This window comes from Homarus americanus, unplaced genomic scaffold (assembly GCF_018991925.1).
Source record: "Homarus americanus isolate GMGI-L3 unplaced genomic scaffold, GMGI_Hamer_2.0 scaffold34921, whole genome shotgun sequence".
Lineage (NCBI taxonomy): Eukaryota > Metazoa > Arthropoda > Malacostraca > Decapoda > Nephropidae > Homarus > Homarus americanus.
The window spans coordinates 11,099,657-11,119,951 of NW_024741901.1; the positions used below are offsets into that span (position 1 = coordinate 11,099,657).

Below are 20,295 nucleotides of genomic sequence, written 5' to 3' on the forward strand. Positions count from 1 at the left end.
AGTTACGTATTGCTTTGTAGAAACTTTGAGATAATTTTCTGTTCCAACATGTTAAAGACCAGACGCACAGAGGAGCAAACACCCGCCACTGGACCTCATCATAACAAACAAGGAGGGTATGGTGCAAACTGGAACATCTAGCCCCAGTTGGCACCAGTCACCATATAATTTTGTCATACAGATTTAACTGTTACTTGGTTCATGACAAAACCAAGCCAAGGTACAAATATTACAAGGGAAATTACGACAGGATGAGGGAGGAGATGAGGGGTAACCACTGGCCTGACTCACTAAGGCATAAGAACGCGAGACACTACGCTGAATATCGTGAGACCAAGACCAAGCCCAGTGCCTCCAGGATTACAAGGAAACCCCTACACATGAACCATGCGGCGTCGACAAAGTTAAGAAAACCAAGAAATTCAAGGTGTGGGTTGGGTCAAAAGATGAGCAGGACAGGAGGATGTATGCAACAGCCAAGAATCAAGCAAAGTCAGAGTGTAGAAGGGGTGAAAAGGAGTTCCAGAGGATGGTTGCAAGCGAGGTCAAGTCAAACCCAAAGGCGTCTATTGCTACGCAAAGTCGAAATTAAAAGGCGAGAGGGGTATTAGACCTGAGACTTGAAGATGGTAGTTAAGAGATTCTGACCAGGACAAGCTGAGTCATTTAACAGCTTTTTTTTCCCGGTGTTCAAAAGAGACGATGCGATTAATCTTCCTATGCTTGAGGACAGACAAACAGAAGAGGTTATAAACTGTCAAAGCTAAAGGTTCATAAGAGTCCGCCCTGACATGGTGCATCCTAGAGTACTAAGAGAGTTGTGCAACGAGCTTGCTGAGCCCCTAAAGATCCCATTCTGTAAATGCCTGGATTAGCAAAAGGTCCCCAGTGATTGGAAAATGGCTTATGTGAGTCGTATCTTCAAGAAGGGCAATCGTCACCTACCTAATAACTATTGAATGGTGAGCCTGACCAGCATAATATGTAAAGTATTTGAGAGCATTATAAGAAATGCCATAATGGAACACCTACTGAAATAACCTTGTAAAGGACTGCCAACACGGTTTATATCAAGCGCCAAGGTACTAGAAGTTTGGACCCAAATTCTGGTATGAGATGGTAACATTGACAAGATATACCTTGATTTTGCCAAGGCTTTCACAGAGTACCCCCATGAAAGGCAGAAAATTAAACTGGAAGGGTACGGGATTGAAATGTCCTCGTGGATCGGAGACTTTCTCCATGACCGCATGCAGTGTGTGGTGACATGCACGAAATCATCATGTACCTGTCACAAGCGAGTACCACAGGGCAGTGTACTGGGCCCGCTGTTGTTTGTTTGTCATAAATGACATGCCTGAAGCTGTACATTCCTCCATACAAATGTTTGCAGACAATACCAAGTTATTTCAGGAAATTAAGAACCAAGCAGACTGGGAAGAGCTGCAGAAGGATCTCTGTGAGCTTAAAGAATGGTCAAGAAATGTTTGCTAAGATTCAATGTCAGGTGTAAGACGCTGCACCTGGGACATACATGGTAAGGAGGCATTTCTATGACCCAACGACAAAGAAATCCATTAATTGAGACTGAATGTGAAAAGGACATAGGTGTAAGTTGACAGGTGAACTGAAGTTCTGAGCCATTCGAGAAGGTGAATCAGGCAACCAAATTACTAGGTCTATAAGAAGTTCGTCAGATATCTAGACGGTGGACCGTCCCTCATAACAATCTTCAAGAGTGAAGCTCTTCCCCGTCTGGTCCCCAAGATATGCTAAGGACTGTCAGTTGATTGAAAATGTCCAAAGGAGGGCCACCAGACTAGTGCCTGCACTTCGACACCTCAGCTACCCTGAGAGGTTAGAGCACCTGAAATTGCCAAGCTTATACAGTACTACAGACAGACAAGGGGGGACTACTCAATTGAGCGTCCTTATCTGGAGCTGGTGGACACCCACCCCACGGAGTCATAGTGCAAGGTTGAAGAAGCCACAAGCCCAGAAAACTGTGAGGGGTAACCTTTTCGGAATGGGAGTTGTGAACTCTTGAAACAATCTGCCAGAGAGTGTTGTGAAAGCACCGAGTGTGAGCTCTTTTAAGACCAGACTTGACAAGCACTGGAGCAGGTTCAGATACATTCAGGAGCCCGTGCATGCTCAGTGCCTGCCAACAGTGCATAACAGAAACATGACCGATCACCCAAGCGGTAACACGAGCTGACTAGTGGTGAAGATGATAAAAGTAAAGGTTCATTATTGAATGATCCCTTCATAATCAGCTTGTACACTTTCTTCCTATAAGCAATCATTCTGTGTTTTACCAACTTTTCTTACGACATATAATTTACATCCAATCAGTCCTCTGGCAAGTTCATCTAAGATAAAGTTAAACCTGCTGTGCAGTGGTCAGCACCCTCACCTGGCCAGGTTGTTTTATGTCATCTACCCAGCAGTAATTGGGAACCAAAAGATTAATTGATTAGTGGATCCTGTTTTGGGGTAATGGTTGGTAAACTGACACTAGATTCAAACAGTTGGTTTCCTCAAAACAAGGTTGTTGTGGTAATGATTGCTTGTACACCTTATCGTAAGCAAATTTATGCCTTGGTGGCCTTTAAGCTGGTCATTCTTGAACCTGAGTGTCAACTATTATTATAATTATTACTGTATTATTAGTAGCAGCACAGTACTGTATTCATATCTTTTTATCATATCTGTATTAGTACGGGTTGAACCTCGATTTAACGGCACTGGATTTACCGGCAAAATTTTGAGATCATGAATTTGAATGGCCCACTCATAATTTCCACTAGTTCCGCTACCTGCTACAACTCTCCCACGGCACTGCAGTCGGTTTGTTTTGACACTGAAGTCCAGTCAGTACTGTGCATGTGTGATCGTCTTAAATTTCTACTTTCTTTGCATCAATTATGGCCTCTAAGTGACCTGAAAACCCTACCGGAGTTGTTAGTGACCCAATGAAGAGAAGAATTTCTTTGAACATTGTGCAAAAGGTTGAAATATTAGAAAAACTAGGCCGTGAAGTGTCTGTTCATCAACTTTGTGAAATCTATGATGTCGTTTCCTCAATCTCTAATTCAAAGAAGCAGAAAAATAACCCTAAGTACTATGTGGACAGTGACACAAAGAAGGGAATGGAAAAGTGGAAACACATAAAATCAGGGAAACACTTACTAATGGTGCTTGATGCAAAGGTTTCATCAGCGACTCCCCCTTCTTGTAGCACAAGATTACAATTATCAAGCAATCAAAATGTTTAGTAAATCTTACCCAAATTCTAAATCAACACACACTTCAGCTGAAAATCATTGAGGCAAGGTAGTAAGACTGCTTTCAAATTGTGTCTAGTTCATGTGAAGAAATTAGTGTGTTTACCTAATGTTAAAACAACAAATGAATTGTCCAAATAAAAAAAAAACGGTACAATCTAATGAATCTTATAAAGGCTTATCGCTACAGTACTGTATGGGGATTCCTTACCGACTGTGACAGGAAAAACATGTTCATCATTTATCTGTGTCTCAATCCAGTCCATAAGAAGTGATATGTACTGTGTGGCTGGTAGAGCAGTTGGCTTCTTGTACTTGACACCATCTGCCCATAAATACTCAAACTTCTGCCCTCCACACATAGTGGGGCATGAAGTTTCAGTGCAGTACTCACAGACTGTTCCATAAATTAAGTTGATTCGGTTGAAGAAATCTACCACTGAAAGAAGAGCCCCCATCAAATTACTCTTAAGAAAAAGACAAAAATACTGTTACAGTATGTTGCATTTATACAGTACATATATGCAAACTCCCAAACTTAAAATAATACAAAAACAGCAGCAATAATAAAGTGTAGGGCATTAATAACAACATAAGAGCAAAAATTAAATCATTCAGTACACAACTGAAAAAGATGTGGAAAAAAATTGGCAACTCACCATGAACAGCAATCCAGTCATTTAGGTCTTCCTGAGGGAGGCTAACCACACTAAGGTTAATTCCAGAGCTTAAGGATGCCTGCGCTTGTTTATGTAGAGAGTATTTTAAAGTTCCTGGCTCAAACCTTTTGGGCCGGAAAGTCTCGAACAATTTACATCAATTACTTTTCATCCCCAATTATAAGAGAGAGAGAGAAGGAAAAGATTATTGATTACGAGAATGCATGAAGTAACTTCAATCCACGGAATAAAATTTATTCGAGTTGCAAAATAGCATTCTAAGTACTGTACAGTATATTAATCCCAAGAAAAACTAAAACATATTCAAACTTTTAAAAATTAATAAAACTGTTCATCAATTTTTTCTTTATATCATAAAAGAAAGAATGGAAATGATAATTTTACTAGGTACAGAACAAGTAATTGAGAGGTACAATACAGTACTGTATACATACTGTATTACTCCCTGAGACAAGTACAGTAATATGGTTTTAAGTAGGAAACTTGTTATTTGGGATCCACCCTAGGCCTGAGGGCACGGGTTGTAAAAACATGTTCATTATGTGATACTGTACTTAAGAAACTGACTTGTATCTCAAAACATAAATGCTAACATGTTCTGGGTTGGTTACTCTGTCTTACAAATACACCTTATAGACTGTGCTTTTTGTAGCATACAATGGCTGGTGACACTGTCTTCATGAGGCACCTGGCAGGATGGTCATTACTGGGCTATGACAAGGTTGGTTTTGCAAACTTTAAGGCACCTGAAAGGCTGGCCTTCATTGTTGTATATTAAGGATTGGTAAGGCAATCCTATTGAGCTCCTAGAAGGGTGGTCCTCAAACTTCACTGTGAATTCAGCATAGGTTGCAACTGTGCATCACCCAGGGTGGCACAGGCCTCACACTAAAATCTCAACAATAACTGCTCTTCACTCTGGGTGTCACTCATATTATGACAATAAGAGGATTTGACTCAGGAAGTGTCAACTTATATCATCACAGTAACTTGGATTGGCTCAGGAGTGTTACACTATCACAAGATATCCAGTAGTAATTGAAGTTGGGTTAAATGTGACTCAGGGTGTGTCACACTATTATGTTAAAGCACCTGCTTTACTTACTTTCTTGCCTGGGAGGTTGAAACCTCGAAGAAAACGACAATAGACGTAGCATATAAATTTTCAGGTTCTCCTTCTAAGTTGCTGATGATTCATAGAGTTTAATGTCACAAATTATAGGTAATATAGATCATATTTGCACGACACTCCTTAAACCAGTCACCAATTAATAAACATGCACATACCATTACCAAAAACATCTCCAAATAATCTGTAAAGATCACCAACTTCAACGATATTGTTTTGTAATGGTCATAAAAATCATAAATTTGAAAATGGGTATTTAGACATGACTGAAAAAATAATCAGTTGACCATTACCATGCATAAAGTACAGTGATCCTCGGTTAATCAAAAAATATTGGGTTAACTAAATTCTACGAAATCATGTCAACATGTTTTCACTTGCTCACCAGCTGGAATATTAGTCCGCCAATACAGTAATCGGCTCTAGGGCTTAAATTGTTCCCATTTAAGTAAATATCAAGAAGGTTGTACTATTCAATAATTTTCCAAGTTTTATATAAAATTTTTTAGTCATTTTAACACTTATTTAACATAATTGCAGTACAGGAAACTACTTTTTGCGCGCCTAATCAGCCACTTGACTCACCCACAAAGGCGCAGTTTGTATCTCTGGTCAGTGGAGGTAACATCTTGCTTGCTCCTCTGAACATAAACTATTTTTAGGTTTTTACAGTACAATTATTGGTCATTCTGAAATTTATTTTACATATTGTCAATATATAGTGCAGTGCAGTGTTAATTTAAAAGAAATAATCTTGAATTACACCTAGTGAACTTAAAATGGTGAAATGATTTGCATGCATGGGGGGGATTTCTCTTCCACCCCACTTCCTTCTCTCTTCTCCTTCTCCTCCACCCCACTTTTAATCATCACCATCATCATCAACCAGGAGCCTACATGCACACCTCAAAGTAAGTGTACTTTACTGCATTTATTTTTACTTTGTATGTAATTTTCGGTGAGCTGAACCACTATCTAAAAATCCCATTGAAACAATGGTTTCTGTTAACTAAATTTTCGGTTAACTAACGACCTTCTGAACGAATTGTGTTCGTTAAATCAGGACCACTGTAGTGTAATGAGTTACTGTCTGTGTTTTGAAGTGTTATTACTGTACAATGTAAGGAACATACCAAAGATCAATTCTACCAGACTATTCTGAGCAATATCGAAGGGTAAAGCATTTAAACACTACTCAAAGACTCTACAACCAATTCTCCAAAAGCAAAGTAAAATTTCCCCCCTTTTAACCCTTAGGCTCGGTGTCGCTCCACGGCCTATTTTCCCGCCTATTTTTGGGGAGCTGATGTTTTTCTTGATTTATCCCAACAGGGGGGGGTACTGCCAGCAGCACCCTGACCCGGAGCTTAAGCCACCAATACAGTAAGTGTATCTATTCTTTAAAGAGAAAGTAGTGTTCTGTATGGAGGAGGTCTTCAACAGAGGAGCTCTTATTCCCAGGTATTTCCTCCACATCAGCTTGGCCAAGTATCCAGCAGCACTCAAAGTTACACATCACACACAGAAACACCTTCAGCCAACCAGTGCTACATATTCCAATTCAACAAGCTTCCTAAATGGAAAGCATACCTTCCTTAGGAAATTAAAATTTCCCCAACTTCATTTGTCCTTATTAATGGCATAATAAGTGCTCTTCTTCAGACGCATCGTTATTACAATACACAGCAATTTCGATTCAGTTGACATTTCTGAGGTACTACCGCCTGGGAAGATATAGCATAATGTATTGTCTAATGGTAGACTGCTGCCATATGGCATCACGAAAAATTATGACCAAGTCCCAGGTTGCTGATCTGTCTTTCTGCATCATTTACACACAATGCAGGGTCTCAATTGTCTCTCTACTACTGACAACACAACATACATACTGAATATCATTTCCACTCTTGATTTATTTTTTATATTTTTTTATTTATGGTTATCATTATTTAATTTTTATTATAATTTTTTTAATTTTTACTAATTATTTTATTATTATTATTATTATTATTATTATTATTATTATTATTATTATTATGTTTTCACCTGCGCCGTGATGTGGGTCAGTGACCTGTGCCCGGTGTAATCCTCGTGTATATAATAGTCATGAGCCGTTAACGTCCTAGATACGCTTCTGGAAACGTGATGTTAACTCTAAATGGACGCTGTCCTAAATTACATAAATCTATCGGATTTATTCTAATGGGGTTCCAGGCACCCAACCCCGTTTCCCATTTTACAACCATTTAGACCCACTAAATATATATATATATATAATGTTATGGTAAATATCATAAACACACATAGGCATGGCTAGGTTTATTACAAAGTGATGAAAAGGATAATGTAAAGTGGGTAGTCCACAAAACATGTAGCTGTCTCTTTATTTGAGTGCCCCATCAAAGAAATCCGCTCACTTCAGGACGCCTGAGTCGTCTTCTTAATCTTAGAGTGCAGTACACCAGTGACTTATTTATTCTTAGTAATGACACAGAATTTGAATTAGAACCCCAATTGCAACTGGAGTTGCAAATTGTTGAGGCAACTAGATATGTCTGATTACAGCAAATGTGTTATTGTCAATTTGTGGGTGAAAGATTTTATCCTCAATAGATGTAGGTTAACATACACCTGCAGGCAAATGTTTAAAAAAGCCTAATCAAGGAAGCATATTCTTAACACATAATACAGTATCTGACCAGTATGGGGGAGGATCATCGTGGCTCCCTCAGGGCTGCGGTGTGGGGTCCAGCAGGCGCCACGGATATTTTTTTTGGGGGGTGGGGGGCCACGGATGTATATGAAAGGACGATTCGTCGACATAATCCGGGCGATGACTGTATATACAGTTGGCCCTTAACATACTGCTGGGTTAGGTAACAGAGATACCCGTGAATGTTAAAAAACTGCAATTTTTGCTGCCCCCAACCCCAACCCAACCCCCAAAAAATCCTGGCCCCCCATGTCCTTATTTACAGTATACAGTCACCGTTAACGCCCTAGATACTTTCTTGGAAACGTGACGTTAATCAAAATGGACGCTTGTCCGATCATCACAAACTTTTATTTATACTTATGTGTATGTGGAATACTATACGCATATACACTTACTGTTAAATCACTACTGTAATGTGATACAGGTGATTAATTTTTGTCTTTGTGCAAAATACATGACATTTATATTAAAATTATTCACTGTTTTACAAGGATTCCAGCAACGCCAAGCAGATGGGGAAGAGGATGGGAGCCAGCGAGGGGCGCTGGGGAGGGAGGTAGTACGCTTGACAGTTGGCACAGGCCCAGGTCTAACGCTGTATACAGGTAGTCCCCGACTTATGACTGTTTGGATTCTACTACTGCCGGGGACTTCACGTAATCACGGTGTGTATTTTTTTTTCAATTTTTTTTTTCAAATGACACGCATTTTCTCTACCGAAACGTTTCCAGTTAATGTAGTCTCCATGTATAATTAGAAAATTATGGGGGCCCCATGTTCATTCAGCTGACTACATTAAAGGTAAGTGCTCAGTCACATTGTATCCATTCCTTATTATTTATTACTTTCACTGTACTGTATCCATTCCTCATTATTTATTACTTTTACTGTACTGTATTTCATTGTAGATTTTTTATTAAAAAAAAAAATTAGATTTTTTTTTTTTATCTATTTAGGACTTACGACCATTGAACTTCGACCTGGATTTGGGTCCCTAACCCCGTAAATGAGTGAGAACACCTGTATTATCAGTTCTTAAGTGACTAAGCTTCTCTCTTATAAAAAGCCAGTGAAATGACCTGGGTGAATATAATTAACATAGCTGGGATTCTTGTAACATACTGATTAATTTGAATATAAACATGCTATAATTTGCACTAGACAAAACAATTTTAGTACCGTAATCAAATTAGTACATGTGCACTCCAGCTTTGCACTAAGAAATCTATGTAAATCTACCCAAAAATACAGTTGAAAAACTTTTTTATAAAATGTACTACAGTACTGTACACTAATGTACAACAATTTTTATCTCTTGAGCAAAATATATGACGTTTATATTCAAATTATTGGCTGTCTTGCAAGGATTCCAGCAATGCAAATTATAATCTCCTAACTTTAGTCTGAGATATTATATAAGATAAAAACTGTAAGCCTAAAAGCCTGGCTGGGGGGAGGGACTGATGGCTCCGCCACCCAGCGAGGGGTTGGGGGGGTTGAGGTGATAAGTTTGAGGTGAAGGTCTCTGTGTGTTTATTTAACAGTCCTACTAAGCTTCTTTCCTTTTAAAATGCCAGTGATATGACCTAGGAAAATATAATTAACATAGCTGGGATTCTTGTAAGATACTGATTTATTTGAATATAAACATGTTGTAATTCGCACTAGACATAACAATTTTAGTACCGTAATCAAATTAGTACATGTGCACTCCAGCTTTGCACTAAAGTCATTTACAGTATTTCTTTAACGTTTCTTTTAGTATGGTGTATGCATGTAAATGTATGAAAATAAATGAAGAAATTTATGTAAATCTACCCAAAAATACAGTAGAAATTTTATTTTATAAAATGCACTCCAGTATTGTACACTAATGTACAGTAATACCCCGCTTAACACGGTTTCGCTTAGCGCGATTTCACGTATACGTGGTGCCTCGGCAGAGCCGAACTTTCACTTAACGCGGGTTTTTTCCACGTATACGCGGAGTGTCCGGCTCGAGACGCTATTTTTAGATTCGCCCCACCCCCCACCCGCCACCCTACCTGACTGCCGGCCTGCCTGCCTGTTTTAGCTCATAAAATTCATACAAATTACCCGGCCAGAATATAATTTACATTGCTGGAATTCTTACAATATGATGATCATTTTGAATATAAACATCATAGATTTTGCATTAGACATACAAATTTTAGATATAATGTTTACTCTGAGTAAATATGTTATTTTTTGTGCAAAATATATGACATTTGTATTCAAAATATTCCTGGTCTTACAAGGAATCCAGCAATGTCAATTATATTATCCTAACTTTAGTTTGAGGTATTATTTATTACTAAAAAGGTAAATATTCTGGTTTTCCCACACATCTGGTAGGGAGGGCCCTACCGACCATCTGTTACCATGTGAAGAATATTTTTTTTTTTTATTAACTGAAGATATTTGTTTTAGCTCATAAAATTCATACAAATTACCCGGTCAGAATATAATTTACATTGCTGGAATTCTTACAATTTGATGATCATTTTGAATATAAACATCATAGATTTTGCATTAGACATACAAATTTTAGATATAATGTTTACTCCTGAGTAAATATGTTATCTTTTGTGCAAAATATATGATATTTATATTCAAAATATTCCTGGTCTTACAAGAAATCCAGCAATGTCAATTATATTATCCTAACTTTAGTCTGATTTATTATTTATTACTAAAAAGGTAAACAGTCTGGTATTCCCACACATTTATGTAGTAGGGACGGTTGGTGAGGGGTTGGGGGGAGGGAGGGACCGGCGACCGACCATCTGTTACCGTGTGAAGAATATTTTTTTTTTTATTAACTGAAGATTTTTATTTTAGCTCATAAAATTCATACAAATTACCCGGCCAGAATATAATTTACATTGCTGGAATTCTTACAATTTGATGATCATTTTGAATATAAACATCATATATTTTGCATTAGACAAAATTTTTAGATATAATGTTCACTCTGAGTAAATATGTTATCTTTTGTGCAAAATATATGACATTTATATTCAAAATATTCCTGGTCTTACAAGGAATCCAGCAATGTCAATTATATTATCCTAACTTTAATCTGAGGTAGTATTTAATACTAAATGTTAAAAATTAGTTTTTTCACCCACTCTTTCTCTTGAAGGGACGGTTGGTGGGAGGTGGGGGGGAGGGTTGGGACGGACTGACCATCTGGCTGGTTGGAAGAGGGGGGGGAGGCAAGGTGGGGTACTTTGATTGACAGATAGTGTCGTAAAGAATATTTTTTTTTTTATTAACTGAAGATATTTGTTTTAGCTCATAAAATTCATACAAATTACCCGGCCAGAATATAATTTACATTGCTGGAATTCTTACAATTTGATGATCATTTTGAATATAAACATCATAGATTTTGCATTAGACATACAAATTTTAGATCTAATGATTGCTCTGAGTAAATATGTTATCTTTTGTGAAAAATATATGATTTATATTCAAAATATTCCTGGTCTTACAAGGAATCCAGCAATGTCAATTATATTATCCTAACTTTAGTTTGAGGTATTATTTATTACTATACCTGGTTTTCCCCCCAAAATTTCTCAGAGGGAAGAGCCAGCAGTGTAGTGTGAGAAGAGGGGGAGGGAGTCGTGTCCATTATTTGAATGGACATTAACTTGGCGACTGTATTTCTCTATTTCTCTTAAGTATTAATTGTGTGCATGTACCATCATACAATTAAGATGTTATTTTTACTAGAACATAGGTATTGTGTTGGAAAAAGTGGAGTTTGGGGGTCAGCTGGTCTCTATTTCATTTAATCCCATATGTTATGTTATTCACTTTACGCGTTTCTCACTTTCCGCGGTACCCTGTGGGTTACATTAACCGCGTAAAGTGAGGGTTGACTGTACGTGGAAACGCGTAAAGTGGGACCGCGTAAAGCAAGGGTTGACTGTAATTGAATTCCAAATTCCTAAGCTTAGGTGGACATACATATTAAAGCTGCTCTGAACTGGCAACAGTTTTTTATGTATGCTTAAAATATAAATTTTGAATATTTTCAATTTCATAAAAGCATGTGGGAATGGGAGAGGGGGTTTGACCAAAAATATAAATTAATTAATAAAAATAAACAATAAAAAATAAATAAAAAGGATATTGGGTTTCAAAATCTGGCTTACAAGGTGAGGGAGGGAGGAGACTACTTAAACTTTGGGGCCCCCCTCAGTAGCAATGCACCAATTAATCAGGATCAGTAAGCAGACAGTATCGGAATTTTACCGATTAATTGGTCTCAGTAAGGTTAGTATTAGCCGATACCAATACTGGTACTGTACATACAGCATTTGCCCTGTAAGTCAGGGGGAAAATAAGATTTATTAACCATGTACAAACTGGACAATTTTGTAATTAAGAAGATTTGTAACCAGGTGAGAAGGTTGGATCACATTACCCTCTGACCTGACTACCGACCATTGCGGTGCTATTTAAAGATTAGTAGGGTCATTACCTAATACTTGACCATTGTGGACCTGGTCTCACCCTCCTCTGTATATATATACACCTTGTTTTGTACTTCTCTTTAGTCTGTACTCACCCCTGAAGATGTGAATTACACGAAAGCGCTTGGGAACTTCGTGTTTTCTTCTTTCCTTGTGGTTATCAGCATATACCTAGATCACGCGCACCTACAGTAATTTACTTGCGTGTGTGTGTATATATATATATATATATATATATATATATATATATATATATATATATATATATATATATATATATATATATATATATATATATATATATATATATATATATATATATATATACACCTATATACAGTCGACCCTCGTTAATTCGGACCCTTTTAATCCGGATTTCGGATAAATCGGACGAAATCTGAACTGTCCATATCAAATTTCTGGTTCTGGGATTGTCCCAGTTGCAATTGGGGTTGCAATTTCAAATTCTGTGTCACTACTAGGAAATAACAAAGTCTCTGGTGCACTCTAAGATTAAGAGAAAATGGACGACTCAGGCGTCCTGAAGTGAGAGAAAACGGACTCCTATGACGGGGCACTCAAATAAAGAGACATGGCTACATGTTTTGTGGACTAGCCACTGTACAGTATCCTTTTCATCACTTTGTAATAAACCTCGTTATGCCTATGTGTTTCTGATAATTACCATAACATTATATATTTATATATTTAGCGGTTGTACAAACACAAGGCCTCACACATGCCATTCAGACTGACAGACTTGACAAGTTTTACCAACCATAAAGACAGTTGAAGCTTTAAACATCACTCACAATGGATCTTGAATATTCCAACTGTAATCAGACATACCTAAGTTGCCTCAACAATTGCAACCCCAGTTGCAATTTCAAATTCTGTGTCATTTCTAAGAAATAAAGAAGTCACTGGTGTACTGCACTCTATGATTAAGAGAAAACAGCCTGAAGTGAGAGAAAACGGACTCCTATGACGGGGCACTCAAATAAACATACACATAGCTGTATAATGCAATATTATGCAATATTAACCCCTAAATCGGTTGATTCGGACAATCGGCTAAAACGGACACCCTTCCCCCCCTATTAGTCCGTTTTAACGAGGGTCGACTGCATATATATATATACTGTATATATATATATACTGTATATATATATATATGTATATATATATATATTTATATATATATATATATGCTGATAACCACAAGGAAAGAAGAAAACACGAAGTTCCCATGTAAATCCACAATGAAAACGTGGATAAGATAAAATCATATATATATATATATATATATATATATATATATATATATATATATATATATATATATATATATATATATATATATATATATATATATATATATATATATATATATACAGTAGTACCCCGATTTACGCGGTCAATTGAACCCACAGGGTACCGCGGAAAGTGAAAACCGCGTAAAGTGAACAACAGAACATATGGGATTAATTCCAATAGAGACTGGCCCGACCCCCAAACTCCACTTTTTCCGACACAATACCTATGTTGTAGTAAAAATAACATCTAAATTTTATGATGGTATGCTCACACAATTAATATTTAAAAGAAATACAGTTGCCAGGTTAATGTCCATTCAAATAATAGACTCAAATCCCCCCCCCCTCTTCCCAGCTCACTGGCCCCTACCTCTCTGAGAAATGATTGGGTGAAACACTAGTTTTTAACGTTTAGTAATAAATAATACCTCAGACTAAAGTTAGGATAATATAATTGACATTTCTGGATTCCTTGCAGGTCAGGGAATATTTTGAATGTAAACTTCATATATTTTGCACAAAAGATAAAATACTTGCTTTGTGTAAACCAAATTATTACATTAGATCTAAAATTTGCATGTCTAATGCAAAATCCATGATGTTTATATTCAAAATGATCATCATATTGTAAGAATTCCAGCAATGTAAATTATATTCTGGTCCAGTAATTTGTATGAATTTTATGAGCTAAAACAAATATCTTCAGTTAATAAAAAAAAAAATATTCTTCACGACACTATCTGTCAATCAAAGTACCCCAACTTGCCTCCCCCCCCTCTTCCAACCGCGCCAGATGGTCGGTCGGTCCCAACCCTCCCCCCCCCCCCACCTTCCCTCCCTACCAGAGAAATGTTGGGTGAAAAAACTAATTTTAACTTTTAGTAACAAATAATACCTCAGACTAAAGTTAGGATAATATAATTGACATTGCTGGATTCCTTGTAAGACCAGGAACATTTTGAATATAAATGTCATATATTTTGCACAAAAGATAACATATTTACTCAGAGTAAACATTAGATCTAAAATTTGTATGTCTAATGCAAAATCTATGATGTTTATATTCAAAATGATCATCAAATTGTAAGAATTCCAGCAATGTAAATTATATTCTGGCCGGGTAATTTGTATGAATTTTATGAGCTAAAACAAATATCTTCAGTTAATAAAAAAAAAATATTCTTCACACCGTGCCAGATGGTCGGTCGGTCCCTCCCTACCAGATAAATGTGTGGGAAAACCAGAATATTTACCTTCTTAGTAATAAATAATACCTCAGACTAAAGTTAGGATAATATAATTGATATTGCTGGATTCCTTGTAAGACCAGGAATATTTTGAATACAAATGTCATATATTTTGCACAAAAGATAACATATTTACTCAGAGTACACATTAGATCTAAAATTTGTATGTCTAATGCAAAATCTATGATGTTTATATTCAAAATGATCATCAAATTGTAAGAATTCCAGCAATGAAAATTATATTCTTGCCGGGTAATTTGTATGAATTTTATGAGCTAAATAAAAAAAAAAATTATACTTCACGCGTATATGGGTAGATGAACCGCGGAAAGTGAAAGTTCAGTTCTGGCGAGGCACCGCTTATATGAGAAATCGCATAAAGTGAAACCGCGTAAAGATTCTTAAATTCGGTTAACAAACAAAAATTGGGTTAACGAATTTCTTACGAACCGACCTCAACATGTTTTCGCTTGCACTGGCCGGTCAATCAGCTTTAGTATTAGTCCGCCAATACATTAATCGGTTTTAGGGCTTAAATTCCTTACTATTTTAGTAAATATCAAGAAGTTTATACTATTCAATAATTTTAAAAGTTTAATATTAAATTTTTTAGTCATTTTAACAATTATTGAACATAATTGAAGGTAAAGTGAGTTAGTGTAATGCGCGGCATCCAGCCTCTTAACACAGCAAACAGGCGTTAGTCTCTCTCTGTTTTCACTGGAGGTAACATCTTGCTTGAGACTCTCTTCAACTAAACGCTTTTTTTCTGTGTTTCCAAGCAAATTATTGGTCATTTTGAAATTTATTTTACATATTGACAATATATAATGCAGTGCAGTGTTGATTTAAAGAAAATAATCTTGAAATACACCAAGAGAGCTAAAATTTTATGGGTGAAATGGTGCCATGGGGTGACTTCTCTTCCACCCCAATGCCTTCTTCCTTCTCCTCCACCCCCATTCTAATTCCCATCATCATCATCATCATCCAGGAGCCTTCTACATACACACCTCAAAGTAAGTGAACTTTTCTACCATTTTTGTTGAATTTAGGCAATTTTCGGTGAGCTGGAACCAATTACCCAAAAACTCATTGAAACAATGGTTTCTTCGGTTAACGAATTTTTCGGTTAACGAAAAACCTGCTGGAACGGATTGTATTCGTTAACCGAGGGACCACTGTATATAATTTACTACCAAATACATTAAAAACATTAATAAATACTATCTAGATGAAAATATACAGCTAAAACTATTAAGTACAAGTAAAATCTAAATCAAAATTTAACACAGACGCCAATGACACCATTTGCATAGATGCTAGCTGCTTCATGCATGGCCACCCTCAAGTGCCACCATAGCAACGCACCCCAACCCAGCCGCCCTAGCCAACCCTTAGCGATGCTCCCCCTCCCGCTCTCACACACAAAGTAATGTTTATTCCCTTAATCTTTTTGACCTTATTACAGTTATTTCTTTTACTTCTTTTGCACATTTTGTTCTAATAATAATAATAATAATTATACAGTAGCTAGTCTTTTGTTTCTCCAAAGCACCAGTTCTGCTAAAGAATTCACTACCACTCAAAGCACTACCAAATCAAAGACTTGAGAATAAAAAGAAATACTGTATGATTGTGTGTGCATGTAACTGAGTAAAAAAAGTGAAGAAATTTATGTTTTCCAAGTGAAACTATGAGTTGAAAAATAATCATAACAGAACTCCCACCAGCTCATCCTACTAACTTTTGCTGGAGCACAAAATGTTCATTCTCTTTGTTTTTGACCTTCTGATATTTATTTTGTTGCACATTCTGTATGTAGAAGTGTGTATGCATATAAATGAATGAAAAAAATATGAAGAAAGTTGACAAATATCCATAACTCGTACCTTAGGCTGGTAGGAAGCACACTAGGGGGATGTGGCCATCCCAGCTGATTCCCAAACGCGTGCAATTTGAATTTTTGCAGGGATCAAAATTTGTATAAGTGGGAAAGCTTTCATAACACGAAAAAGAGGTGGTAAGTTAGGAAATTCGTATACGCGAATTTTATATCTCAAACGTTCATATAGCAAGGGATACCTGCACAGTACATAATTATGATGGTAGAAATCAGGAGGAACAAAAAAATGGAGGAAGGAAACAAGACTGTTTTAATGTCTAGATAAAAAAAAAAAATCAGAAATCCCTCATGGGTGAAAATACATTGCATCCATACAAAGTACAGGTATTTCCATTTCATCCCAGCAAGTTGTACTGTAATAAAGGTGGTACTGAAATTCGAAAGTGTGCAGAAGTGCAACAAGAAGTGCAAATAACAGCAGGTTACTTTAAAACCAACACCATTTAAAAGCCCAGCCACCAAAAAAGTCTTTAATAATTACTCACTTTCTTGGGATGTAACTGGAAAAGGAAAAAATAAATTAATAACATTGACCATAAGGAAACTAAGGGGCAAATGTCGCAAAGTAATTCACTTAATTGTGAAAATGAATTATCCACTTGCAATAAGTGAATAATTACAAATAAATAAAGCATTGACAACACCATAATCACTGAAAAAAAAGAGAGTATAGTACAGTAAAGTGTTCTAGATGCATTTCTGGAAAATGGAATCCTGTGAGAGATAAGTAGCTACAGTATAACACAGTTCCAAGTGAGAAGTGTTTATGACAATGTTACTGTATTTCTTACTTGTGATGTGGATATTAAAACAGTTAAACTAAAGAAAAACTTTTATTGATAATGGATATATAAAATACAGGTATTATAAGTTGAGTACTGTACAGGTACTCATCAGTGCATTCGGTTAGAATTGTACAAGATTGATCACTGTCTGCCATCACTCCTGACATGATTCTACTCCTACAAGGAGTCTAACTGGTTCTCCATTCCTCCAGTAAACCATTTCTTGTACAATTTATTTTGGTTCCTGTTAAAGAAGCAGTGGATTGGGCAGAAGACCTCGTCCTATCTACATTCTTAACCTCTAAAGTATTAACTCCATTAATCAAAGTGCTTCCAGTAAGGAACTTTTTTTTTTTACGGGAAATAGACCACCAGAGCACAGGTCATCGACCCATAACGGGGCAGGGGGACGAAAAAATAAAAGAGTAAAAAGAAATTAAAAATAGAAAAGAAAACGATTATCTAATATACTATAGGACTAGGCGTGTGTCTGTTTGTGTGTCTGTTCTGGGCAGCTGAAACGGCACAATCGTTTTCCATCAAACTTGGTGGAAAAATCGCAAAAAATTAGTAGAGTGGAACAAACCTGGTCCCATGCCGATGGTTTCTTTAGGAAGGCATTAGTTAACAATTTAATTTACGATGGAAAACGGTGCAAGTCTACGGACTTGGCGCACCCTAATTAACCATGCAAATCTACGGACTTGGCACACCCCCATTCACTGTACGCTGTCACGAGCGTTCAAACTCTCACAAGGGCACGAATGTGCCCGCGATCACTTGTATTAATCTACACCACGAAGATGCCGGAAAACCAGCTTTTTAAAGTGAAACATTGTATGAGTATGGAAAAACAGAAGAAGGCAGAGCATTCCACAGTTTGGCTGTGTGAGGAAAGGATGTACTATAACGGGTTATTCTAGTGTGACCGAAGGCCACTGAGAAACTGTGGGCACCATGGGCAAGACGAGTGTTACGAGCCCACGGCCTCTCCGGCAGTACACAGGATGCCATATCCACCAAACATTGCCCGTTAAAGTACCTGTAAAAGAGAGAGAGAGAGAGAGTGAAGCAACATTGCAGCAAAGAAAAAAGGAAGAAAGATTATCAACTAAAGTAGGAGAGTTACGACGAAATGCCTTTGATTCCACCCTATCTATCAGTTGGACAGAAGAAGAGCCACCCCAGATATGAGAGCAGTAATCCAAGTTAGGACGAATGAATCCCTTATAAACTTGAAGCAAATGCTCGGGGTGAAGTAGCTACAGCATCTGTACAGCATTCCCAGCTTTCGGGAGGCAGCTTTAACAATGTTGAGGATGTGTGACTTTCATGACATACTTGAGGAAATGGTGAGCCCCAGCATGTCTATTTTAGAACTTGGGAGAATGATTGCATCCTGAAATGTGATTGGTGGAAGATCATCTAATTTGAAAAGTGTAATTGGTAAATACTGAGTTTTATTACCAATTAATAATTCCACTGATCAATGTTGGTTGTGTCCTGGTTTTCCTTTCAAATTACGTGCCTTTATTTTGCTAGGAATAAAAAAACTGTGTGGCAACTAAATCGAAGAAAAATAATTTGTCGTAACTGTAGGCTTCCCCACTGCCTTCCAGTGATTCCCCCATTGTCCCTCAGTAACTTTTGGACTGTGATGCCATGTGGACACAACTCCACCCCCACTTGTTCCCCCACATACCCTGACTCCTCCTCACTTCTCTCTACTTCGTCTGTTCTTTCATCAGCATTACTATGTAATGAGGGGGATCTTAAGTAGAAATAATAGAAAGACGTTATTAATTGTAGGATAAAGTGAGGAAGGTTTGGTAGCGTGGCCGGTTAATAATTTTAAAATTAATATATATTCTTAAGGGAATTTTCTAAACACCAACTCTAAGTACAACTATCTATTATTCAACTCAAAGGCATGGACACATTAATAGATCATTATATTTATGTTACTATAAAATGCCTCTCGGACACAAACATGAAATGGATACACTTCCCACCGAAGTAACTCGCCCTAATGGATCGCTCTAACCATGACTCACGTGTGACCTGAGGGAGGCCCAGCGGTTAGGGAAGCTTTAGGTGCTGCTGAACTATGTCTCCTATGGGAGACTCTGCTAGCTGGAGACTCGGTGCTGGGGAGGGAAGTCTACCTCTGGGGAGGAACTGTTGGCTCCTTCCCTGTTACAATAATAACCCGAATGCTAATGCAAGGAACTGCAGGGCCCTTATATTGGAGATCTCCAGCCGGAAGATGTCATCACTAATCTGGGTGTGTCTGGGCAGGTGACAGGTGTACTGGCTGGAGGGTAGCTTCTTGAGTAAAACGGTCATGTCGCCGGGTTAAGCTAATCGCATGGCAGTGAGAACTCGGGTCATTGAGACAGTGACGTCTACTTGGGTCAGGTCTGGACATCTGTGTTTGCCCAGGTGCGTGGTCATGTAGCCGGTTGGCAATGCTTCCTAATTATTACCACCCGGGTGTGTCTGGCCAGGTGTAGTTTCATGAGTATCACGGTCATAACGCCAGGTTAACTCATGTACATTGTGGCCGTCAGCTCTTCTGGGCCAGGTCTTACTCTCATTGTAGGGTGTGCCAACCTATGTGGGTGACCATGTGGGCATCTACTTACTGTTATATGCGCTGTTCTTCACTGGAGTGTAAGCTATGGTCTGATAAACAGTCATTACAACTATAAATTTTGGGGT

The 20,295-nt window shown here is 37.5% G+C and overlaps 1 protein-coding gene across 1 annotated transcript in view; it reads right to left on the reverse strand.

The window, feature by feature from the left end:
* Positions 1-132: 132 nt before the first annotated feature.
* LOC121876278 (MOB kinase activator-like 3) overlaps positions 133-20,295 on the reverse strand; it is a gene marked incomplete at its 3' end in the record, with an annotated part of 34,857 nt that continues 14,694 nt past the window's right edge. The window contains exons 3-5 of the mRNA XM_042381313.1: positions 3,947-4,088; positions 3,499-3,726; positions 133-137 (exon numbers count right to left, since the gene is read on the reverse strand). Coding sequence (XP_042237247.1) covers positions 133-137; positions 3,499-3,726; positions 3,947-4,088 — 375 coding nt within the window. The remainder of the gene's footprint in view (positions 138-3,498; positions 3,727-3,946; positions 4,089-20,295) is intronic.